This window comes from Lissotriton helveticus, chromosome 10 (assembly GCF_964261635.1).
Source record: "Lissotriton helveticus chromosome 10, aLisHel1.1, whole genome shotgun sequence".
Taxonomy (NCBI): domain Eukaryota; kingdom Metazoa; phylum Chordata; class Amphibia; order Caudata; family Salamandridae; genus Lissotriton; species Lissotriton helveticus.
The window spans coordinates 722201360-722228456 of record NC_136071.1 but is presented as its reverse complement, the minus strand read 5'-3'; the positions used below and the strand labels follow the sequence as shown (position 1 = coordinate 722228456).

Genomic DNA, 27097 nt, shown 5'->3' with positions numbered 1-27097 from the left:
AAGCCGAGGTAGGAGGGGTTACAACACAATTCCTTGGGGAGGACATTCCAGATGTTCAGAGCGTTACCTGAGAAGGAGCGAGATTGAGGGTTTTTTTTTAATAAGGGGGGGGGGACGAGGAGAAAGTGTTTGTGCTCCTCATCGGTCTAGAACCGCCTGCTTTTTTGAGTTTGTTTGTGAGGTACAGCGGGGTATTCTGGTGTAAAGCTTTATGAGTAATGCATGCTGTCTTGTAGGAGGATCTACCTTCTATGGGAAGCCAGTTAAGGAACTTCAGAGCTGGGGAGATGTGGTCAAAACGCCTATAGTCAGTGATGAGCCTGGCTGCTAAGTGGAGCACGGATCTGAGAGGAGCTAATTGCGCTTTGGGGGTTCCTGTGAAGATAGCATTGCCATAGTCAATTTTGGAGATAACCAGTGATTAGACAACCCATTTGTAGTCTTCAGGTGGGATGAATGGTTTGATTTTCTTCAGATGGCGGAGAGTGAGGAGAGCTCCTTTAGTAGATTTTCTTATGTGTTCGTTAAGGGTTAGGTTTTTGTCGATGATGAAACCAAGTGATTTCACTGAATTGGACAAAGAGAGTGAACAGCTAAGAGAATTGAGGTCAGAGATCCAGGATTGGATGGTTGGCCTCCAAGCCCATTAACAGTGAACAACATGTCTTGAAGAGACAGCGTAAGCACTGTCTACACGAGACCTAAAAACAACACAAAACATAGCTTCTCCTTCCTCTGCTCTCTTTTTCTAATGGCAGCTTGCTTATATTTTGCATTCTTTAGTTAATTATAGGCAAGAGAGAACCTCTCTGCATGTTTCTTCACAATCTGAGCTACAGCCTTTAAAAACATCTGATTTATATTAAATTAATTCTAATAACTGTTTGAAACAAATATCTAATTGCTCTTTGGTGTGGTTAATTTTGCAATAGCGATTCAAAAATGTTTCTTTGTGGTGCGAACATCATCTCTTTTTCCCCTGAAAGAGCATTACAAGAAATATTTAAGTGTTTTGTGAAAGGAGTCCTGGTGTGATCATGTATGACCAGGAATAAAGTACCCCAGCCGTACATTATAAGGATATTCTAAGTCATCCTGTAGTTCCATGACCTTGTAAAGGTACTTGGCCTTTATCTTCATTCCTCTATATGTTCACAGAACTCCTCCGTGACTTGCAGTATCCTTACACTATATGACGGAGTCAGTTTATTCCACATATAGTGACTAGTCTGTACTTGTGGAAGCACTGCCCAGATACAGGGAAAAATGTTAACTTTTGATATATAACACATGTTTTGCTGTTCCCTAAAATAAGAGGACGGATGATTGTAATATATTTTTAAGCAAAATGAGTGATTAAAAAATGCCTTTGGACTGAAGTATTACTGAAATTAAGATATGACATGAAAATGAAAAATATTTCTGATTTCATCTTGTAACATCTAATAGCTTCCATTCCTCTTCCTAGCTGTTTGCGCCTTCATCCCGATGTGCTGCTCTTGTAGTTGAATGCCTCAGTGAGGAAAGGTCTATATTAAAAACATTTATTTGCCGCAATGAATTGACATTACTTTATTGCTTAATTCACAGCCATCTCTTTTCTTCCCTTTTCGCCCCTATTAATGTGCAGGATGTCAAAGCAGAACAGTGAAGGTGAAAGGAATTACGAACTCGAGAAAGATGTGAATTTTGCCAGATCTCTACAACAATATCTTAAGTACATGGGACTGCTCTCCCAACCACCGACTCCAAATTTGTATCAACGGATGAAGGCTGAGAACTCTCCTGCTCAGGTGATAATTAGTAAACACCCTTGGCAAAGAAGAATCAGTGATCTTTGTGAAACATTTGCAACCAAGACCAGCTTTGCCCTGCCCACCTCCCACCCAGTAGCGGTCGGCAGTAGGAGTCTCTGCAGACACCAAATGGGATGCAGTGCGCGCAACAAAATTCGTTTTATTTATTTAAATGTTTACTTACCTGTAAAACTCCGTAATCCATACATTACTACCCCCCACCCTGCCCCTCCCCCTGCCCACGTCACCGCCCTGCAGAAACTCCTACTGCCGACCGCTACTACTCCCACCAATGACCTTCCTCTCCTCAGATTCCCTCACTACCACCCTCCAGCAGTGCCCCTGACCTCTCCGTAACCCCACTCTCACATGCATTTCATTTGTTTTATAGTGTTACTCATACTAGAGTAGGGTGTCATAGCAGTTTACATCACACACATTATAGAGAGAGAATGAATCATACATGTGTAAATCCGTCTGTAGGAAATGTTACATACAACGATGAGGAATAACACGTTTTGGAATAATGTCATCCATACTGGGAGGCAGTATATTTTAGGAGCGCTTGGTCCTAAGAAACACATACTCATGATGTAAAATGTACAACAGCGGTTAGGGTTGAGTTTAATAAGAACAATGTATTTCTACCCAAACAAACCGTTTTATAGCAACTTGAAGATAAGGAAAGACTGTGGGGAAAATAAAACGTTCTAACCTATACTACACAGTTTGCATGCAGCTCTTTGATGAAAGTGTATAGGTCTCTGTGCTATAGTAGGATTGTAACTTACAAACTGCAAGTAACAAAAGGATCTCTGTAACAAAAGCAGTAACCCACTGAGCCATCCACATAAAATAAAGTTCTGTGATAAGCACGGTACACGTTCTTTGCAGCAGGCACATAAACCTTCTGTACTACTTTCTGGTGAGTCAAAACTGTCAACAGAAAAAACTTCATCTCTCTCTAGCAGGAATATTAATCACTAGAGTTCTCGTTACATTTTTATTGTTGCCTGAAAACTGCTGTACACAGAAGGAACTCTACAGAAGGTGCTTTTAAGCCTATAAGTTATTTCTACACACAGCGCCCAATGAATTCAGTGTTAAGTGCGGCTGACCTATTCGCACCACCCTAAGGCTGGCAGGGCCGGACTGGGAACCACAACCGGACCTGGCAAAGTGCTTGGCCGCCCCCCCCCCCTCCCCACTCGGGGGGTTGGAGGTGCCGCTGAGCTTTTTGCCGGGCCGGTTTTCGGCCGATTTTGGTACAGGGCCGATTCTGCAGCTATGCTGCAAAAACGGCCCTGTAACAAAAATGCCCCCAGGGGCCCAAAACAGGCCCCCACCCGTGCGGCGCACCGGGGGATTGCCTGGTGCCCGCTATGGCCAGTACGGCCCTGAAGGCTGGCCCTGTTTGCAATGGTGCCAAACTACCATTTGTTTTCAGATAGGCATCATGACAGCATACCATTAGTGGTATGTCACATTATGGAATACAATAATTTTAACCTGCAACAATATAGACGAGCTGATATCAACTTTCACAGTAAATTCATGGTATGAATAAATAGGAAAGTGCAGATTTACTGTTGGAACACCACCTCTGTTTCTCAGGACAATTCCATACAGCCAGGTCCGGACTAGGAACCTAAAGCAGCCCTGGCAAATTTGTCGGACCGTCCCTCACCCAGGGTGAGGGGGGTCAAGCATGAAGCACTGCTGCTTAACAAAACCGGCCACCAGCATTGCTGCTTTTGCTACTGGGGCTGATATTGCGGCATAGGTGCAAAACTGCCCCCCCACTGCTCCAAAACCGGCCCCCATCACTCCAGATCTGGCCTCCACCCTTCCAGCCTCCGGGCAAGTGCCTGACACTCGCTACAGCCAGTCCGGTCCTTCATGCTGTGATATCTTACAGTTGCCATTTAAAACTCGAAATTATTGTACCACACCATGGCTCCACATGTTTTTATGTAAGGAATATGTGAGCATGATACTGTTTTTGTGTTGTTTTTAATTGATAATATGTTACTGTCAATCCAGGAAATGTTGTACAAAACATTTAGGGCTAAATGTGTGAAGTGGTTTTCAAAAGACTGGTCACTGTTTGCAACCAGTATTTTTGAAACCATTGCAGTAATTTGCGAATCAACCTATGTAATAATAGGTTGGTTTGCAAATTACCAATTCCTAGTGGGTCACAATTCAAACGACCTCATGAATTTTAATGAGGTAGGTCACACATTGAAACCCTCTTCGAATAGCAGACATCACAGTGATGGTGGCCTGCGGAGGTCAGCAGATCACTATGTCTCTGACTGCTTTTGAATAAAGCTATTTTTTTTAAAAAATCATCAATTTCCTTGAAGGAAAATGGAATGCAGTTGAAAGAACATGAAAGTGTAATTAAAACATTTGTAAGCATAGGCAACCATGTTTTAAGTATAGACTATTCTTAAAAAATGTTTTGGTCAACATTAACAAAAGGGAAAGGGTCACTTATGGGTACAGAATGCAGGTTCCAGGGACTCCAATAATAAAGCAATACATTATGGAATTTATAGTGCCCTCAGCTTATGAAATAACATAATATTAATATCTTAGAAATAGCTCACAGAAGCTAAAATCATAACATTCCTTCCATGGTGTTCCAGTTAACCACTGTCGAGAAATCTGGAAAAAGTGCATTATGCATATACTGTTTACAACAAAGTATTTCCTGGCCTGGGTTCTAAGAAAAGAATAGGGCCCCAGTTCAATACGCCCGCTGCTGAGCTGCACCTGCCAAGTAAATTATGTTAGGAATTTTTCAGCAGTTTTTCTGAAACACGTCCTCTGGAGATAGGAGGACATTTTTGTTAAAGGCAGCTTACGTGTAACAGTCAGCTATGTTGCTTATATGATGCTGGAATACATATATGGACAAGACTCGTCAACTGAGGCAGACACCTTAAAACAATACAGGATGTGTTCCATCTTGGTAATAAGACTAGATTAGTCTCATTAGTGTGGCTTTAAGATTTAGCATAGTAATTGGCTGTATTCCTGTGCCCTTCTATGAAGAGGTGGCCGGCACAGGTACGCGCAGTGGGGCGGGGCGGGGCAGGGAGCGGCGGGGGGGGGGGAGCCAACATTCAATGGAATAGGGGTTATTTATTTATTTAAATATACCTATCCCATTGTCTGTCGACTTCCCTGCCCCGCCCCACTGCCACCGCCTGCCACATTTACCTGTGCCGGCCGCCGCTGTGTCCACTGATATGACTGATGAAAGCTGCTCGGGTTTATGGACAATCCATCCATTTCCAATTTCCTCTGGCCTCTGATATTGTTCAAGGTGACTTATATCCCAGGGTGAAGTCAGGGTGACGTGAGGTAAACAGGATTACATTTACGTAGGCAGCCCTGCCAACGCTGAGCCTGTAACTGTGATGCTGTGACGAAGATGCTCATGCATGAATACAACGAAGATCCTGGCCAAAAAGAGGTATTACCTCCCACCCTTCAAGTGTATTTTCAGTGTTGAAGTCTACAAAGTCAATAGATTAAATGGAATCAGTAGACAATTGAGCTGTTTCACATGCTACAGGAGCATTCTCAGCCTATAATGAAGTTAAAGTAAACTTGATGATATATTCCATTTCAATCTAGAGCAAGAAGGCCAATAAAAGTTCCCGAGTCAAAATCCATAAGTTTGATAAGGCCTTAGTGCATCACAAGAGTGATTTATTTGGCTTCTTTATCACAATTAAAATAGACGGTTTTAGAAAATGAGTTTGTGTCAACGCTAGTTAACAAATTCTTGCTCATACCAACTACATCATATATTGAAAAAGTATCAACTCCAGGAAGTTTCCCCACTTCAGTGGCTTTCTTGACATGAAGAGGATATTTCTTTGCTAAATGTTCAAGCTTGTACTGAAATTTTAATAAATAATATTACATCTGTGAAAGATAGTAAAGTGCCTAGGAAATGCATCTACACTACAAATCATAATCTAAACGCTTTTGAAATATAAATGGCCGTAACATTATGAAAGGACATCACTTGCTATAGAAGTACAGCACCAACAAACGAGAAGCCAGCTCTGTGCTGCAGCATGATGATTTTAGCTGTGTTAGTTTAATATGCTCTGTGCTATCTACATTGCCTCATCAACTACCGGTTCTGATGCTCTGCATCTTTAGATCCTCGGGGACGCACTGATCGGGATAGGGGAGGGAGTGTGGTTGCCATCTTGTGTGAGGAGACGAGGCCGCAGACTAGTGCTTGCTGACTCGCCTGCCTCCGGGGCCACCATAAATGACGTCAATCAGGCGCCCGCGCAGCGGACGAGCGCAGCGGGCGCACAGGGCAAGCCCGTATGCGCCTGTCCGTGCCGGGTCGTCGCCGGTTGCCGGGACCCCTGCCTCTACCGTTATTAAGCGCATTTGTTATGCGCAAGATGAGCTTTTGATGCGGGAGTTCAAGTGTGCTTCTCTTGTCTGGGATCCAAGTGACGAGGCTTTTCAGTGTACACATTGTGCCTGCCACTTCCAGGCCATGTACTCACACGTCTGTTTGGGAGAGGGCACAGTCTTAAAGTTCCAGAGCCTGAACTGCAGATCCCTTGCCAAACACCATGGTGAGATTTTTGATCTTTTAATAGAAGAAGCCCCAGATGTTTTATTTTTAACTGAGACATGGCTTACACCGGACTCGGTGGCTGAATCCTGGCTGGCCCTTCCTTCAGGTTACAGGCTGTATAGCATTCATAGGGAGTCAGGCAGAGGGGGGGCATTGCAATCATTGCCAGGGAAGTTTACAATTGCTCTCTCAGTAAAGAAAGCATTGTAGGCTGTGAAAGGGCTCCAATTCAAGATCACATTGAACTATAATTTCATCCTGACTGGCCTCCTCATCTACCGCCCGCCAGGTCTATCTGGTCCCTTTAGAGACGACTTGCTCAACAAAGTGGCGCATTTTGCATGTAAAATGGCTAATTTCACCATTCTTGGGGACCTCAATCTTCATCTTGACAATTGCAAGACGGCTGAGATTGCTAGCTTTTTGGCAGATTTGGAGGCCCATCAACTGACCCAATTGGTGCAAACTGGCACTCAATTTAAGCTCCTGCACAGCCTCTTCGCTCATCCCGCAGGCTTGGACCGACCATTTTTTGGTCCCCTTTACCCTGCGACTCTTAGTCAAAGGGGATGTAACTTGTCCTGTTCCCATTCTAAAGCGGCCCTGGCACAAGCTCAACTCGGGCCGCTTCTCGTCTTGGCTGTCTAGTCACAGGCCTCAAGTGTCACAGGATATGGAGACGGCGAATTCCGGCTTCAATGAGTGGGTATCCTCAGGACTGGATAACTGCATGCCGGCAAGGTTGGGAGGGAAATTTCGCAGACAGTCAAACCCTTGGTTCAATGACTCCCTAGTCGCGGCCAGAAAGGGTTGCAAGCAGCTGAAACGCGCATGGAGGCGCTCGTATGACCTGACGGCAAAAAGGAAATATCGTGCCGCGATTCAGCATTAACATAAGCTTATACAGCAAGCTCGTGCCAAGTTTGTGGCTGATAAAATCCTGACTAGCACCACTTGCTCTTCTGGAGAGCATGAAAGCGGAGGGGCCATGGTGACCTCTGTGATCTCGTCGAATAAACAGTGTACCGAGCTGGCCTTGCACTTTGTGAACAAAGTTGATAAGATCTACCAGGGGTTACCCACCCCCATCCCGCCTCTGGCGGGGGAGGACTTGGGGATTCTGGGATCAATGGGGATGAATACCTTGTCCTTTTTCCCTCCACTGACTCAGTCTGAGTTTGAGGTTTTCTGCTCCGCTGAACTTCAATCTGGTCAACCTTTCCTTGACCTCAGCGTCTGTCCCTAGGGCTTGGAAACATGCCAAGGTTATTCCCTTGCTAAAAAAAACTCTCGCTGGACCCCGCCGAGCCAGCTAATTACCGCCCAATCTCCCAACTGCCTTTCCTGGCTAAGGTGACTGAATCGCATGGGAATGCCACACTCTCCAGGTTTGTGGAGCAGAATGACATCTTCGACTCATCCCAACATGGCTTCCGGGCCCGGCACAGCTGTCTGCGTTATTGGTTGTCATGGAGACCATCCGGGCCAACCTGGACGTTGGAGACTCAGCGGTCTTGGTCCTGTTGGACTTAAGTGCCGCTTTCGACACTGTCTCCCATGCAACACTCTTGCAACGCCTACAGGAAATTGGCATCAGAGACCTGGCCTTGGAGTGACTTCAGTCTTTTTTGGAAGAGAGGTCCTTCCAAGTCCATGTTCCACCTTTCCAGTCACAGGAGTTTGCTCTGCGCCAGGGTGTACCGCAGGGTTCAGTGTTAAGTCCCCTATTGTTCAACATTCATGTCCAGCCTTTGGCTGTGTTGGCGAGGGATAGGGGCTTGGCACTGGTATCTTACGCTGATGACACCCAGCTGGTGATTGCCTTCTCCCAAAAAAACGTCACAAACCTGTTGAAGTTTAAGGAGGATCTTGCTGTGATTGCGAACTGGATGGCAGCGAACTGCTTGCAGTTGAACGCTGGCAAGTCCGAGATCCTGCTGTTTGGGAAAGATCGGGGTACGTGGTCTGGGAGTTATTGGCCCGACCAGCTGAAACCTGCCCCCTTGCCCAAGGAGACAGTAAAAAATCTTGGCATCTGGTTCGACAGTGAACTAACATTTGACGCCCAATCTAAAGCTGTGGCTGGGATGTGTTTTGGTGTCCTGAGGGGCTTGAAACCACTGTTGGGTTTTTCCCCCCCGAAAATCCGCCAACTCATCCTCCAGGCGACCATTTTGTCAAGATTGGATTACGGGAACTGCCTATATTTAGGCGCAAACAAAGCTAGCGTTAAGCGTCTGCAGAGGGCACAGAACGCTGCTGCCCGCATGCTGTTGGCCCTCCCGTACACCTGTTCGGTCTCCCATGTTCTGCAGAAGCTTCATTGGCTGCCGATAGAAAAGCGTATCTAATTTAAGACGCTTTGTTTGGCGCATAAGATCTTATCGCCGCAGGCACCGGCTGGCTTGAGGGGACTGCTGCAGTTCTATGCACCCCGTTGTCCTTTAAGATCTGCCACCTTAGCACTGGCATGCACCCCACGTGTTTGGAAAGCCAGAGACGGTGGCCGTTCCTTCCGCTGCCTGGCTGCACAACTGTTGAACTCGCTCCCTGGGTCCATCAGAGCAATTCAAAATCATCTTGCGTTCCGGAAGGCCATTAGGACCTGGCTTTTTCCGGTTTAATGCTGTTTACCTCGGTTTCTTGTCTGGGAGTGGTTGGTCTGTGCTGGGACGCCCCATCGCTGGGGCAGCCATGCGCAATATAAATCTAACAAACAAAATAAAATAAGGTCTTTTATCACTTTTTTTCTGATGACTTAAGTGCATCATGGGGCTTTGGACGGAATAAAACTCTTCCAGCTGTTCACCTACTGGAAGATTCACAAAGTGAGCAGAATTTTCATTGTGCTGAACCAGCTTACTTTATGATAGGGTTTTGTAAACCCATTGCATATTAAGTCTTGGCCCTAGGTTCAGATTTGATTAATTATTAGAGATAAATATGTTGTTAGTGTGTTCTGAAGTGTCATTTGAGTGTCACTACATTATAGTGAGTTCTTCTGACAACCTGAAGTTAATGGGCATGCATGATGAACTACAAATCTGCCCATCGTATCTAGAGATTTAAATTTCTATACCATCGCTCAGGACACACAGTAAAGAAGGTTATTAAGACCATTGGCAGGACACATTGTGAGGATTTGGCTGTACTATATGATATGGCGTTGGTGGTTTATCAGGCAGTACAGTCGCAAACACCTTCTAGGATCCAGTCAGTCTTGTTTACTTACCCTTAGCTCAACCCTGAGTAGCTGTGGTTGCAAGCAATAAGGCTTGGCAAAGGAGCTTAGTGCCTGATTTAGCTCTTGGCAGTAATGGTTCCACTGTCGCTTCTCCATTGGATTCCCGATCCGCTTACTATGCGATCCACCTGCTCTATTTAGATGCTGGCTGATCAATGGACAAAAAACTGTCGGAGGGCCACCAGCTCCACCAGGTATGTTCAACCGCACCAATGGCACCATAGGCAAAACTGGCGGTTGAAGAGTGGAGAGCCAATTTACCCACCGGGCCAATCACGATGTGCCTTCCAGCCAAAGTGACTGTGGCGGCAAAACCTACACACCAGAGTTGGTGGATTGGAAAGTATTTAAGGCAGAAACTCACCTTTGTTCATTTTTACACTTCCTTTTCCGCCATTGACACAATCTTCCAAGTCCTGCCTCTGCATGAGGATGATGAAAATCAACTCTGTTGTGGCCAGAATCCAAGCCAAACTCCACATTTACCTGTTACCCTTTGACTTGTCTGTTAACAATAGCTAAGGACTTGTGCATTTTTTAAGTCTCTCTCACAAGAAATAGAATTCCAATCTGTGTTGCATATATGAGTAATGTTGACGTTTAAGAAATTTAAAGAAACACACCTGCATGATTGCATTGTATTTCAAAATTTGGTACAAGCTGCCTTAACAAAAATGGCCCCTTACACAATAAATCAATCAATCAATCAGGGATTTGTGAAGTGCACTACTCATCCATGAGGGTCCAAAGGCGCTGGGGGGAGGGGGGATTCGGGCAGCTCCATCTCATCTGAAGAGCTAGGTCTTGAGGCTGAATGCTTGCAGTGTGGGGGTTCGTCTGATGTTGAGGGGGAGTTTCTTCCAGGTCTTGGCCGTGATGTAGGAGAAGGCTCTTCCTCCTGCTCTGGCTTTGCGGATGTGTGGGATTTTGGCCAGGGCAAGGTCGGAAGAGCAAAGGTTTCTCTTGGGTGCGTAGAAGGAAATTCTTTCTTTGATGTATAGGGATCCTTTGTTGTGCAGGGATTTGTAGGCGGTAGTGAGCAGCTTGAAGGTCACTCTCTTTTTGACAGGTAGCCAGTGGAGGTCTCGTAGGTGCTGGGTGAAGTGGTCTTGTCATGGGATGCTGAGCACAAGTCTAGCTGTGTCGTTCTTGAGGGCCTGGAGTTTGAGGAGTAGAGATTTATTGATCCCGGCATAGAGGCAATTCCCGTAGTCCAGTCTGCTGGTTATGAGTGCGTGGGTGATGGTCTTTCCGGATTTGGGGGATCCATTTGAAGGTCTTCTGGAGGATGCGGAGACTATTGAAGATACAGCGTTGACCTGTCGGCTCATGGTGAGGGAGGAGTTGAGTATCTTTCAAAGGTTGCAGGCATGGTCCGTGGGTTTGGAACAGTTGCCGAGGGTGGTGGGCCACCAGGTGTTGTCCCATAGAGGGAGTCGATCTGAGGACAAGGACTTCTGTTTTCTCCGAGTTGAGCTTCAGGCAGATGCTGCTCATCCAGGATGCGACGTCTTTCATTACTTCCTGGAAACTGTGGTGATGTCAGGTTCCTTAGTGAGGGAGAGGATGAGCTGGGTGTCGTCGGCGTAGGATACTATGCTGAGTCCATGTTTTCTGACGATGGTAGCGAGGAGGGCCATGTAGATGTTGAAGAGCGTGGGGCTGAGTGAGACTCCTTTGAGGTTCTCTGTAGCTGATATCTGTGGGTTTGTAGAGGAAGGGCAGGAGTCTGATTCTTTGAGTTCGGCCAGTGAGGAAGGAGCAGATCTAGTCTACGCAGTTCCCTGTATGCCAGCGACGTGGAGTCTGGCGGTTAGTGTGCAGTGGGAGACGGTGTTTAAGGCTGCTGAGAGGTCTAGTAGTATGAGGGCAGCCATGTGGCCTTGGTCAAGGAGGGTGAGGTTGTCATCCGTGGCAGCTAGGAGGGTGGTCTCACTGTTGTGGTTGCTGCGTTATCCGGATTGGGAAGTATGAAATGAAATGAAATGAAAGGACGATTTATTGAGCACGGTAGCTGCCCTCGGGCGTCCTAGCGCTAAATAAACAACACTAGCTGAAGAGATGTCTGACAACATTTTTTATTCGGATTTCTTGAAAAGGAAGGTTTTTAGATGTTTGCGGAACAGGAGTAGATTGGGCTCGGATCTCAGATGGAGGGGAAGGGAGTTCCAGAGCCTGAAATATCAAGGATCGAGTATCAAGGATCGAGTCGGCTTCTATGAAGTTTGTGAGCGGGTTGTTGACGATCTTCTCTGTGACTTTGGCTGCGAAGGGGAGGAAAGAGATGGGTCTGTAGTTCTTGAGACACGTCTGGTCTGTGGACACCTTCTTGAGGAGGGGTTTGAATTCTGCGTGTTTACAGTCATCAGGTAACGTGCCTGTTTCGAGGGTGCAGTTGATGGTACGTCGTAGTTCGGGTGCAATAGTGGAAGCGGCTATGTGGCGGGCAGGGGTTGGTGGGGGTTCCTGTGTGTACCGTCAACAAACAACTGACCCGCTACCTCGAGGAGAACAACATCCTGGACCCGTCCAACGTCCGGGTTCCGCAGCAACCACAGCACCAAAACTGCCCTCATCGCCGCCACCGATGACATCTGAACTCTGCTAAACAACGGAGAAACCGGGGCCCTCATCCTCCTGGACCTGTCAGCCGCCTTCGACACAGTGTGCCACCGCATACTCCGAACACGCCTCCACGACGCCGGGATCCCTGAGAAGGCCTGGACTGGACCACCTCCTTCCTCTCCGGCAGAACACAGAGCGTCCGCCTCCCCCCTTCCGCTCCGAAGCCACCGAGATCATCTGCGGCGTACCCCAGGGCTCATCCCTCAGCCCAACGCTGTTCAACATCTACATGGCACGGCTTGTCCATGTCACCCGACTACATGTCCTCAACATTATCTCCTACGCTGATGACACCCAACTGATCCTCTCCCTTCATCAATGACCCCCACACCCCCAAAACCAACCTCCATGAAGGAATGAAGGAATGAAGGCCGTCGCCGAATGGATGAGGAACAACTGACTGAAGCTGAACTCGGACAAGACGTAGGTCCTCATCCTCAGATCCACCCCTTCGGCATTGGACGACTCCTGGTGGCCGACCGCACTGGGAACAGCCCCAACACCCACCGACCAGCCACGCAACCTAGGGATCATCCTCGACTCCACCCTCTCCATGACTTAGCAGGTCAACGCCATCTCTTCCTCCTGCTTGAACACCCTCCACATGCTCAGCAAGATCTACAAGTGGATCCCCACCGAAACAAGAAGAACAGTCACCCAAGCCCTCGTCAGCAGCAGGTTGGACTACGGAAACGCACTCTATGCAGAAGCCTCGGCAAAACTCCTGAAAAGGCTTCAACGCATCCAGAACGACTCTGCACGCCTGATCCTCGACATCAGTCGCTGCAGCCACATCATACTTCCCCTGAGAGGCCTCCACTGGCTCCCCATCAGCAAGAGGATGACCTTGAAGCTCCTCACCCACGCACACAAGGCACTCCACAACACCGAACCAGCGTACCTCAACGGACGACTGAGCTTCTACACCCCCACCCGCCAGCTTCGCTCCGCCGACCTCGCTTTCGGCAAAATCCCCCGCATCCGAAGAGCAACCTCCGGCGGCAGGTCGTTCTCCCACCTCTCCGCAAAGACCTGGAACACCCTCCCCATCCACCTACAGCAGACCCACGACCTGCTGACCTTCAGAAGACTCCTCAAGACCTGGCCATTCGAGGAGTAGCAGCATTCCCCTCCACACAGCGTCTTGAGACCCTCACGGGTATGTAGTGCGCTTTACAAATGCAATGATTGATTGATTGATTGATTGATTGCTTCTCATGGTCTTAGCGGTGTCTTCTGTGATGACATGGGTTCAGGCAGTGATGGTAGGCTGGGTGGCGTTGCCAATGGTAGGTGTAGTGCCAGTGCCTTGGTTCCATTCGTCGAAGTTGTCATAGAGAGTCCTGATCTTTTGATGGAAGTAGGAGCCGAGTTTGTTGCAGAGGCCCTGGGAGGGTGGGACGTCGGATGGACACAAAAATGGACATCAATCCAAAAATCAAAAGTGACATGCAGGTATGCTGAAATAGATTCCTTTCCTTCGTCAAATGAATAACATATGTATTACATATCATTCTTATGCGTGAAATGTAACCTAAAGTAGAAATTACACTAGACAAGATGTACAGTTGACTTATTAAATACATGTTAAATCAATGTCAGTCCCGAACTCCAATTAGTTAACAAATGTATCCATGCAACATTTCCTCTTATCTAGTGCAATTCCTATATGTTATCCATTTTCAATTGGCACATAATTTTTAAGGAACAATGCATATGTGTTTATTCTTATCACTTATCAGTTTGAAACAAACACTCTTGTATTAACACTTTAAAAAACATTTTTAAAACATCCTTTTTTTGGTGCAAGTGTCCATTATCATGATGAATGCTTGCACCACCTAAAATCAAATTACCATCACATACTATTTTAATCAGTTTATTCCCCTAACAAATTAGACATTTAGGAATCTGTTGTATTTACTGCCATAATGGTAATTAAAAATGTATACATTTTTATGAATCAAAGAATTGCAAATGAAAGTTATTGTCTGGACAAACTTGGTGAAAAGAAAAATCTTGATTAATTAAAATCATGAGATACTTCTATGATTTTTAAAAATAAAGGAAACATATATACAAATGCCACTAGAGTGCACTGTTGTGCTCCTGTTGCTAACTTACCTACTATAGGACTGCCAAGGGGAACCTCCTCAGGAAGGAGCATCTAGTGGGGACAGAGCAGGCACCGCAATGATCTTTCTTATGAGGTCAGTTTGGGAGGTGTGGGCTTGGGAAGGGTGGCTTTGGGAGGGGTGTGTTTGAGTTTGGGAGGGGTGATTTTGGGTTTGGAAGAGGTGAAGGTCGGAGCATCAATAAAAGCAGAACTAGGATCAAGGGTAGGTGGGATGGGAGAGGACTATGTTTTGGAGGTAGTGGGAGCTGGAGTATGTGATGTGCATTTGTCTCTGTTGTGCCGTTGCATTTGGGTCTGGTGTATGTGTTGTACATTTGTGTGTGTGTGTTTCTTGGCAGGTGATTGGTGTTCAAGTGAGTGTGTGCGGTTGGGTTTGGTTGCTGTTGTTGGTGAAGGTATGGTTTTATGTGAGTGTGTATGTTTAGATGAGTGTGCTGTTGAGGTGGTTGGTCTGATTGTGGTGCTTATGGGTGTAATGGTGCTTGTGGGTATGGTGTTGGTCATGATGGTTGTGGGTGCTCTGGTGGGTGTGGTGGGGGTTGTGGGTGTGATGGTGGTTGTGGGTGTGGTGGGGGTTGTGGGTGTGGTGGTGGGTGTAGTGGTTATGAGTATTGTTGTGGTGGTTGGCTTGTGGTTGTGGGTGTTGTGGTGGGTGTGTTGGAGATTGTAGGTATGGTACTATTAACTAGGGAGTTTAAGTGGGATGGTTTTCGTAAGAGCTGGGACTTTGTTCAGACGGGGCACTATAAATATGTGTCATCCTGCTTGGCTTCATATGTACTTGGCTTCATATGTTCAGGGTGGTTATGTCAGTCTCTATGCGTCTAACTCACACGCTTAGTGGAGATTAATGCTCCTGTCTGCGACCGGGATCTGAGTCTGTGGAATTGGGGGGGTTTGAGACGGTGTGATTGATTCGTCTTGTGTTGTCTGCTGTTCGAAGTGTTGTAAGAGTAAAGTCCATCCCATGGATATGTGATGTTTGTGTATTCCTTTCACTTCCTCATTTCTTATTGCTTCCTCTTCTGCTGCACCCCATTTGTTCACTGCTCCCACCCATGCTGCTATTGGAGGTCCTGTCATGCCCGCCAGTGCATAGCTATTCTTCTTTTGGCTATTAGTATTGCTAGTCAAATGAAGTGCACCTGCACTTTGGGCTGTTTCCATCGCCAGAATACTCTGAGTGTGCAGGCCTCCCAGGTATTCATTTCTGACAGGCCTGTGAGTTCCCTCAGTGTTTCATGTATAGTGTTCCAATATGATTGTACTGTGGGGCATTTCCAAAACATATGTTGAAAGTCTGACGATTGGCATCTGGGGCATAGGAACCTCGTGTTTGGATAATATCGTTGAAGATACGCCGGCGTTTGGTATGCCCTATGTAATATGTAAAATTGGATGTTTTTAAACTGTGCATTGCGGGACACCTTCTTTGGGTATTCGAGTGCCTTCTCCCACTCTTTATTGTGCAATGGGCACAGTTTCGTCCTCACATGCTTCACGTAGTGTGTTTAGTGGTTTGTTTATAAGTTCTCATATGGATTTGTATAGCCAGGTAACTAAGTGTCGGCCTGCTCCCATATGAAGGATTTTGTGTATGACTGGATGCGCTGTGGGTTCCACTTCTGTTAGGATAATGTTTTGTGTTATGGACATGTCATGGCACTGTTCTTTTTTTTTACGTTGTAGCGTCCTACCGAAGGAACGACAGCACGCAATTTATTTGAAAAATTTGCATTGGAATTATACCCCTGACAAAGGGTTTTTAGAAAACCCAAAATGCATTGGGCTTCTTTCTTTTTATATGTTAAGAATTTTGTTAATGTATGATGTACATTTTGCTGTCATAGAATAACAGCGAAAGGCAACTGTTTGTTAAACAATGTCTCCTTGTTTTGAATTGCATTTGGATATAAGAAATGCTTCAATACAATTAGCTTTCGATAAAAGTATGAAGATTCATGTTTAATGTTTACGTACAAAAATACAACCATTGGTTTAACACACACATCTAATTTTCAAGTTATAGCTGAAACCTTAGGGACCGGGCTGAGCGCCTCACAGACCTGGATAATCCCAGACCTCTACAGTGCGATGGTCAAACTCTTCCATTATCTGATTGAACGGTTGTAATTATCCGTCTTCAAATAGGGATTCCATCTCTGTCAGTGAGTGCTCTGTCCATACCTGTAGCATGCATGTTGTATAATATGTCTCTCAATTGGGTAATCCTATCAACGGTTACAATGGGGATTAGGAGGGCGTCCCTGCGGACATGAGATGTATACTCTGCATACATGTACGGGCTATTGACACTTGTAATGGGTATGTTCGCCTTGGTTTTGTGCCGGTAGGAGCAACTGGCAGATCTCCGGTATTAGTATAGGGCCAATCTCCGTGTGGGTCTCCCCTATGTGCCGATCCGTAGTCCAGTAGGAAAGCCACTGGAGTTGTGCTGCTACGAGGTATGATTCAAAAGATGGTGCCACCAGCCCTCCCTGGTCGGTGGGTAACTGCAGCTTGGCTAATTAAACCCTGTGTCTTCCTGTACCCCAGATCAATGACCTCCGTAGGGAGTCCAAGTCCCGGAAGAATGCTTGGGGTGGGACGACAGGAAGGTTGGCAAAATTATATAATAGTCACAGTACTATTATCATTTTAACTAAGGCCACTTGTCCTACTGGGGTTAAGGGAAGAGTCTTCCAGAAGCCCACCACTTCTCTTATCCCTGCCAGTGCTCTATGGTGATTGCCCTCAAATATGTCAGATGGGGAGTGATATAATCGAACCACTAGGTAACGCTGGGCACTCTCGCTCCAGGCAATGCCTTGTTCTCCTATACTAACTTTCTTAGGGGCAAGGCCCGGGCTCAATGGATATATTGTGGATTTATCCTAGTTCACCCCGAGTCCTGATGCCTCCATGAATTCTTCGAGTGTTGCACATACAGAGGTTAAGTTTGTTGTAATGTCCCGCACATACAGTAACAAATAATCTGCCTACATTGATAAGCTATGGATGGTGCCCACTATGGGGATACCCCAGGTTTCTCCCTCCAGGCGTAGGTGTATTGCCAGTGGTTCTTCCGCTAGGGTGAAGAGTAGGGGTGAGAGTGGGTACCCTTGTCTTGTGCCTCTTTACACTTTGAATATGTATTTGTGAAGTAAGTTTGGTGTATAAGAGCCATGTGTATGCTAATAGAGTGGGACCTAGCCCTACCTGTTGTAGGACCGTGAAAACGTATGGCCATGTGAAAGTATTGAATGCCTTCTCTAGGTCTAGGATGAGAAGGCAGCTCTTGGGAATGTGGCACTCATTTTGTCTTGTATGTGGAATAGCCAGCATAAATGTTGGGATGTGTTCCTCCCCGGGACGAACCTGCATTGGTCTGACGGATCAGTGGTGGTACGATTTGTGCATATCGGTCTACTAATATTTTCCCCAATATCTTGCAGTCAGCCGACAGCAAAGTAATGGGCTTATAGGAGGCTAGCTGCTTTGGGTCTCGGTTTGGTTTTGAGAATGCCACCAGAACTGACTCCGAGGGATCCTGGGAGCTCCCCCTTCTGTAAGGCTTCTGCAAACATTTCTAGGAGGCAGAGAACCCGCAGTGAGGGAAAAGTAGTGTATTATTCTAGGGGGAAAATGTCCATTCCCGGAGCTATATTGCGTGCTAGAGCATGGATTGCTTGGGTAATGTCTGCTGATTGTATCTCTGTGTCTAGTGAGGTTTTATCTATTGCAAAGATCTGTGGTATAACCAGTGGGTTTAGGAAGTGTTCCATTACTCTTTGCATGTTCTGTGCTGGGTTCCTATATACTCTGGTGTAATAATTTAGGAACGGCTGCAATATTCCTGTTTGTGACTGGCCTGGGTTTCCGGCTGGGTCTAGTAGTTTAAACACTTAGATTAACCCAATTCTTGGGTATGGGGAGCCTTAATTCTTGTGAAAATCCAATTGTTACACTGTAATGAGTGCAAAATTAGACAAATGCATGACTTGTATACACAGAGAAGTAACGATGAACACATTTGGACCTTATGTGCTGGTAGAAAACCTCAACATGACAGGGTGACTGATCGTATGGGTACTGGAAATATGTCTCCACTTACCTGGAATATTTCCATGTTGTGATGGCACTGTGTCAGGGAAACTGCTGGCAAAGATGATTCCCCAAGATGGGGTGCTTCAACGCGTTTGGGGGTAATACCTGCTCGCTTGCCCGCGGATCCCCTGCTCCTGGTGCCGGTCTCCCTCCGCTGCCGTAGCTTTTGTCATCCAGCGCGGCCGCAGTGAGGGGGGGACTACTCTCCCCAGGAGCTTTCGCGGCAGGAAGCCGCACAGGCCCATTTCGCGCCCGGAGGCGCTTAAGAACAGAGGAGAGCCCCGGTGGAGCGGGTGCTTCAACGCTTTTGGGGGTAATACCTGCTCGCTTGCCCGCGGATCCCCTGCTCCTGGTGCCAGTCTCCCTCCGCTGCCGTAGCTTTTGTCATCCAGCGCGGTCGCAGTGAGGGGGGACTACACTCCCCAGGAGCCTTCGCGGCAGGAAGCTGCACACGCCCATTCCGCGCCCGGAGGCGCTTAAGAACAGAGGAGAGCCCCCACGTCACGAGACACGTGCGGGCAACGCCGGGCTAAGCCCGGGCAAAGGGCGGGCAGTCTGAGGCCGTCCGAGGACGGTAGAGGCCGGGCTGGGCCAGACCCATTGGCTTTTGCTATAACTCTGGACTGCCTCATTGTAAAGAAGTAAGAGGTTAAAACGCAATTTTATCTAAGGCACAGAGGTATTGAACTATATTGCAGCGGACTTGATTCTTTTAAATATTTATTTAGGTCTTTATGTACCTCTTCTTAGTATTTCAATCATATTAGCTTCGTGTACTTTTGTTTTTAACTTTGATTAACTTCTCCTGCAACTATGTCAAAGCTGAAGGGAATTAAAACCCCCGTGGGGCAAGTTAGCGCAACTCTCGACAATTACCTAGTAAGAGCGGTAAGCGTCATAAATGATGAAATAAATAGAGCAGAACGGCGACTTTCACTAGACTTAGGTAGTTTGCCAGCAATGCCCCTAATCTCGCCTGAACCTTTGGTAGTAAATAGGGAGCTAAGCAGCCTAGGTATTGTACCGTCAAATACACCAATCACCCTGGCTGACACTTCTAACATTTCAATTGTAAGGTCACCAACCTCTAAAACTAGGAGGGGTTGTAGAAAAGCACAAATCAAGCGAGCCGCAAATAATATTAATAAGGGAGCCAAAACATTGCCTATTAACGTTCCAGGGAGAGAAGAGCAATCAGGAGAACCTAGAATTACGGCCGTAAATGATGGACAGTTTGAGCAATTACTTAATATCATTACTGTAAAAATCGAAAGCCTTATTAAACCCCTGTTTGAAAAACTAGACATTCTTTCTAGAGAGGTCACTAGGTTAGGTGGTCAACTATCCGTCCATAGTGATTTAGTACAAATTTCAACGGTAGCTGCAGATGTCCGCAGGGATAGTAATGTCATGCTAAAGATATCTAATCCTGTGGTTCAATGTAGCGGGGAGCTGGGTAAGGTAGCTTCAGGTGAGCATAATCCTCAAGCCATTAGCGGTGAGAAGAGCCCGGTGGCATCAGAATCAGGGAGTACTCAGATAGCCGCTGAAGTTAAGCGTAGCCACACTATTAACCTACCCCCTGACTGTACCCCGTATGTGGCCGTTTTAACAAATGTGCCATATATGAATCTGAACCAGCTGGAATCCCATGATTCTCTTAAAAATAAAATGGTGTTCTGGCTTAACCGACAATGTGGGTTCCCTGTAATTACTCCAATCAGATCCTTACTACTAGAAGGGTTAATTGGATTGGTAATTCCAATAAAAGTATTACGGGCGACTGTATCATTATAAATTTTAAAAACCCTGATTATGCTGCAACCTCCCTGATAAGAGCGGCCTTGTTACCATATTCCGAACAAGGAATTACTCTGCGTCCTCTTGTTTTTTTTAAAGTCATTTAACCCATGAATCCAAGGCCAGAGAAAAGAGAGGTTCCCTTCTACCCGGTAGATGTCCTGACTTATTTCCAACTTTTGAAAAACCTGTGTCAAATCGGTTTCATGCCCTAAGTACCCTAGATACAAATGATTGACTTGACTTGGATTGCATTATTAATGCTGAGGAGGTGGCCATAAATATTGTTGAACATGAAAATAAAGGAGATATATTAGTTGTTGTAATACTTTATTCGATAAATATATATCATAAAAGTACAGACATAAAAAATACATTAGACAATTTACCAAGTATTACTACAATTTCATTAAAAATCATCACTACAAACAATTTAAGATAAAATAAAGGGGGGTCTTCGTAGAGTTAAAAAACATTCTTGGAATGGATCTGATCAAACATTGGGTAGCAGCCTTGACCGGATAAGCCAAGCACTAGCCAAATATTTAGAGACCCCACAAATAATGTACATAGAGGTAGTGTTGGTTAAAATAATGCGCAGAGCTGATCTATGATCCCTAACTCCCAACTCCCTACACACTGGTTTCAACCATTTTGCTCTAACCTGCTTATAGGCATTACATGCAAACAAAAAGTGGCCAAGGGATTCTTCCAGACATGGACAACCTGGGCAATTTAAATCTTGCACCCTCCTAACCTTCCACCCTTCCGTGAATTTTTTGAGGGGGAGGGTACCATATCTTAGTTTCAGGAACAAAGTTCTATCTCGAGGAGTCTGAATGAAGTCCAGGAATGGTTCTAACTTTCTGGAAGGTTTATGTTCAAGAAAGTTATTCGTCAAAGGTCCCCAGCTTGTGTTATTGAGGTCCTTAGCCTCTACCCAATCCCAGTATAATTTTTTAACAATTTGTTTGGTGGGAGGGGACTGTGAGGCCCAAGACTCAGCTAAACCTATAGACTCCGCCATCTTCTTTAGATTATTAAGCCACTTTATTTTGTTGGATACATTCAAAATAATTAACTCGTCTAACACTAGAGCATATTTTGCTAATTCAGGGGTCCTTCTTAGGCGCACCCAGAATAGCAAAGGGCGGAGTTGAACTATTTCTGAAATTGATCTTTTATCCATATCAAGGAATAGTGGTTTCAAAGGGGTCGAGGGAGGAAGTGAAACTATGTCTCTCATAAATTTGTTCTCTGCAATTACTAATGCCTTTGTGTTCTCGGCACCCCACAGTTCGGAGCCATAAACTGCCGAGGCTAAAGCTTTCCCCTCGTAAACTGCCAAGGCAGGGGCTACTGGTCTACTGATAGAGAGGCGCTGATTCTTTAATATGGCTCCAGAGACCCTTTTAAGATTTAGGACCATTTTTGATATATGGGAGTCCCATCTCATGTTATTACAGAGCCTAACCCCAAGGTAGTCGAATTCGTCCACCACCTCTAGGGAAGTTCCATATATTAGTAGATCCTGGGTCTCTGCAAGAGGTCCTTCCAAGTAATGATGTAGATGATAGGGGAGAACAAGTTAATGATCAAAGGGCAGGGGACGTACCGGTAGTAGATCCCATTCAAGTTAAGTCTAGTACCTATGGCAATATAGGGATGTCCATAGTTAGTTGGAACATTGCCGGGTTGGCTTCAAAAGGGGATACACTGGGCTGGACGTAGTTTATTAATCCCCACGATATCATTTGCTTCCAAGAAACGTGGTGTATGGACATAGTGAGCTATGATGGTTATGTCTCTTATAATTTACTAGCGCAGGGCTCTGTGTCTGGAAGAGCAAATGGGGGTCTTTTGACTGTGGTCTCCATTAATCAACCCTTGATTGTGGAGAGGTATTTGAGTGTTGGGACCCACGTTCAGATCCTTTGGTTGCACGAGAAGCATGGCTGTAATGTTCTTTTATTTAATTTTTATAATAATATTTTTGATAATACGCGACACCAGGTTGTTAAGGATCTAGCTGTCGCTATAGATTGTTTGATTGCAGAGACAAATGTTACTTTTGATTTTATCTGGGTGGGTGATTTTAATATTCCGATCTGTGCAATGTCCACCCGAAAGGTCTGTGGGGTTAAAAGTAATTCAGGATTGGATGACTTGCATTTTCGCCACAATACTTATGGTGAGTCACTCAATAAATTCATGGCGGACTACGACCTGGAAATTTTGCAATATTCAAACAATGAACATGGCAACATTGTCCCCACTTTTACGGGTAGGAACACTATCTCTATTATTGACCATGTTAGTGTATCATCCAATATCGTTTCTTATTGTATGGCCCCTAGAATTGAAGCTACCTCTTTGAGTGATCATAATTACATCATCCTAGAAACCGTTATTTGGGCTGGCAGGTCAGTACCCCCAACCAGGATTGTGGAGAATATTGTACCACATAGGCCGAATGGTGTGAGGCTAAGATGGAAAGGCACAAAATCATAGGAATTTATAAACACTATCGTTAAAGGGCGTTTAGGGGAAATTAACAATATTTTAAATTATAATAATGACCCGGATCGGGTTTTAGGCAACTTTAGTGGCATTAATAAATTTATAGAAGCAATATTTACTAGGACTGGTAATGCGAAAACCAGCCATAGTCAGGGCTGGTTTGACCATACTTGTATGGTTCTCCTTACTGAGTTAAAACAGGCCCTAACAACTAGGCCTAGGGACCAAAGATTGATCGTCCATCTGAGAGTAGATTATAAACTTGCTCTCAAGCTTAGGAAGGGTGAGTTGCAACAGCAGGCCTGGGAAACACTGACACAGGCTGTGGAACTGTCAAATTGTGCCCTTTTCTGGTCTACGGTTAACTCCCCCTTCCTTAAAGATGATTCTATCCCTGAGCTTACCTCAAATGTAACTAGTGAAGCCTGGGTATCTCATTTTTCCGCTATATTTAAATCTGATGATCCTTATTGAACCAATTGTAGTCCCTGGCCGATTGTGCCTTTGGATATGACTGTAGCGGAAGTAGAATTAGGCATCAGCGCTAGTAAGGGGGGAAGGCCCAGGGGCCGGACGGAGTGCCTATAGATGTCTACAAAGCTGTACCGGCACTGTGGAGCCCCATATTAACAACTATATTTAATGCAGCTGTGAGTTGCGGGGGGGCCCCGACATAGGAAGAATCTATTATAGTCCCGATTCACAAGAAGGGGGATAGGTCAGATGTTACAAACTACCGTCCTATCTCTCTGTTAGACTCCTCTGTAATAATCATGAGCAGATTATTGTTGGTGAGGCTGGAAGAATGGGCGGAGGCTAATGGGATTCTGGCTAGTACCCAATATGGCTTCCGAAAAGGCTGTGGTTCCCTCGATCAATGCATAAACCTAGACTTGCTGATCGGGAAATATACCCAGGCCAAACAGGGTTCTCTTTATCTCTGCTTTGCAGACTTAAGCAGTGCTTTCGATCTGGTGGATCATTCCATCCTATGGAAAACCCTGTTAGGGCTCGGGCCCCTGAGGCTATAATCTTCTTCCTAGCCCGCCTCTATGAAAAACTGCAAACTAGCGTGCGCTATGGTGTAAAAGGAGAATGTACCCCTAAATTTAGTGTCAAGAGGGGCATTAGAAAAGGCTGTGTCCTTGCCCCCCTGCTTTTTACCCTGTTTATTAAAGAAATTGATGAAGTTTTAATAACTATTAATGCTGATGCCCCGCAGGTAAAAGGGTTAGCAGTGCCGGTGTTGTTATACGCGTACGATGTCGTGCTACTGTCTAGGACCCCCATCGGGCTTCAACGATTGATTGATAGATTTTCTGTTTTTATCAAAGACAGGAAACTGCTTATCAATAAGAAAAAAAACCACACCATGACTTGCGGGGAAGGCCGAAAGAGACCACATGCCTTTTTTATAGATGGTCAGAAAGTGCTACATGTAGATAAATTCTGCTACCTAGGAATCACCTTCGCTAAAGACAGATCATGGTCTCATGAATTAACTAACGTCCGCGCCAGGATGGCAAAAAATGCCCACTGGGTTTTTAGATTTGCGGCAAAGATTGGTGATAGACGCACCAGGGATATGATGCAGATCTATCAATCCAGATGTGTGTCAATTGCCTTATACGGGGCAGGGCTGTGGGGGTATTGCCCTGATACTTGCTTACAAACTGAGGAATTTTTTTTCCTCAAAAAACTATTATGTCTACCTACCTCTGCCCCAACTGAGTTAATAAATAGAGAATTGGGGATTAACTATTTGTCAGATTTGATATCCCTAAGGCCTCTAATGATTTGGCGATCCATCTGGCAAAAGGAAGAGACAGCCTTTAATAGATCTGTTATAGAGGACTGTCTTGCAATGGACAACTATTTTAAGATTCCCTGGTTAAAATACATCGTGTATAGTTTCCAGGAAATCTTTGATCTAAATATATTAGTTGATCCGTATGCTGTAGCCGCTATACCCAAAAGCGAGCTGAAGTCAATATTTTTATTGTTTAGAGCAAAGAGGCGGGCGATCAGCTGTGGATTACTGTTTTCTACCATGTTTTATAATAAATACACTGTTAATGAAGGTTATCAATTATATCTATCCCAGGTGTCCCGTCCTTTACATAGATTTGTACTCATTAGGCTTAGGTTCGGGATGGTACATCATTTGGTGGCTTTTCCCCACCTTAAAAAACATCCTGCCGGACCTTGCCCGTGTGACGGCTTGTCTAAGCAGAGCACATTGCACTTTCTTTTGATATGCAATCTTTACATGAACTCACGTATCGTCTTTTTAAAACCTATGTTTATTAAATATGGAGTACGGTCTTTAAATGATGCAATGAAATTGATTTTTAGTATGCAACATTCTGATGTCTGCTTTTTTACTGCTACTTTTTTTATATAAATCAATTAATTCCAGGAAAGTATGATTTTTTAAGTATTATGTTTACTTTGTGTATCTCTGCAATATGATCCCATTTGTATATATTTGTTTTGTGCTTTTATGGCCATTTTTATATGTACTGAATAAAGCTTTATGAATTGAATTGAATTGATTCCCCAAGATGCGCCTACTGACACGCTGTGCGTATCTGACTGAGAAGAAACTACCCAGTCTGGTAGCTGAATCGCCAAATGTGGCAGACAGTCCTTCCCTGGTGTTGCAGAGTTGTTACCCCCGGGCTCCGCCTCACTGGGCTGATTGCATACTGCACCACAAACAAACTGTCCCTCTCCCACATCGATCAGAACTACCCATTGCTTGTGTGACTATTAAAGCATTGATTGATATAGTATAGACTGCACTTTCCTTCCTAAATTATTACACTTCTTTTTTTTTAATTCTGTTTATAATATTTTTTTTTATTGCTATTGAATGCCTTTTGTGGGATTGTTAGCGGGTGTTTTTTTTTTATTCTGTTTATAATTTTTTTTTTATTGCTATTGAATGCCTTTTGTGGGATTGTTAGCGGGTGGTCCTTCAAAGCAGGTGGTGACGGAGGAGGTAACGTCCATGGGTGTTAACATTGAGGGGCAGATTTACAAGGAAGTGCTGCAGCGCGGCAACGCAAGCCCTTTGGCTGCGCCACACTGCAGCACTTCCAAAGCAAAGGAATGCGAGGTATTTACAATAATATGTCACATTCCTGTGCTCTCTCCTGTGCTGGCGCACAAACTGTTGCCATGCGCCAGCGCAGGCACCCTTGCACCATGGTGCAAGGATGCCTGCGTCATGGGGTGATTGTTTTTGTGCTGGAAGACCTTCCTGCACAAAAACAATCACTACAGGCATTTTCCACTTCCTCTGTGTGATGCAGAATGCAGCACGCATTGAAAGAGGAAAAAACGAGGAGAAATGAAAACATTTCTCCTCGTTGTGCCTCGCTATGCCACCCCTAGGGTGGTGTAGCATTCAGATGCATTTCCAGATTTACGACTCCTCGTAAATCTGGAAATGTGTTGTTCCATGTGTGTTGCGTGAGAACACCCACAGCAACACCCATGGAACGCCCCATTCACTCAAAGTAAAGGAGCCATATTTACAAGGACAGAAAAGCCACGCCGGGTGGCTTTTCCTGTCCTTGTAAATATGGAGCAGTAACATGTGCCACCTGTACGTCACAAAAAGTGACGTACTGGTGGCGCAGGAGGCTTGTAAATCTGCCCCTGAAAGTGCTCCACCACCTTTCATTTTGGTTTTATAAGAGGGAAGCTACGGGAGTAGTGCTGGGAAAGGGAAACATCCTTTACAACGCAACTTTTACCACGCAGTGCTTTTACATCGCAACTTTTACAACGCAAACCATTACAACGCATTGCGCTGGGGGGCGCTCTAGGATAGGGAATAGATTTAATTTACTATCCAACACCTTCCCTACTATCCACGGGGACTGGAGTTGGAATAGTAAATTAAACTATTCACTATCCAGCACCCCAAAGCGCTATGCGTTGTAATGGTATGCGTTGTAAAAACTGCGATGTAAAAGCATGCGTGGTAAAAGCATGCATTGTAATGTCATACATCCGCTGGGAAACAATGCCTATGCTTCACACAGTGCTTTGAAGTGTCTCCTACCTAAAAAAAATGTTTGTATATTAGTAAATTACATTTATTTATGCCACATTGCAAAAGAAATCCACGTTTAGCATCTGCCCAAACAAAAAGCACAGTAGACACTTTGGCCCTCGTTACTCCCCACCTCCAAGTTTAGAGGTTCTGGCTGTTCCATTAATTCTGAGGG

At 45.3% G+C, this 27097-nt stretch overlaps 1 protein-coding gene across 1 annotated transcript in view; it reads left to right on the top strand.

Moving 5' to 3' along the window:
- Positions 1 to 27097, top strand: part of PTPRN2 (protein tyrosine phosphatase receptor type N2) — a 2458064-nt gene that overhangs the window by 880545 nt on the left and 1550422 nt on the right. The window contains exon 5 of the mRNA XM_078663270.1: positions 1631 to 1793. Coding sequence (XP_078519396.1) covers positions 1631 to 1793 — 163 coding nt within the window. The remainder of the gene's footprint in view (positions 1 to 1630; positions 1794 to 27097) is intronic.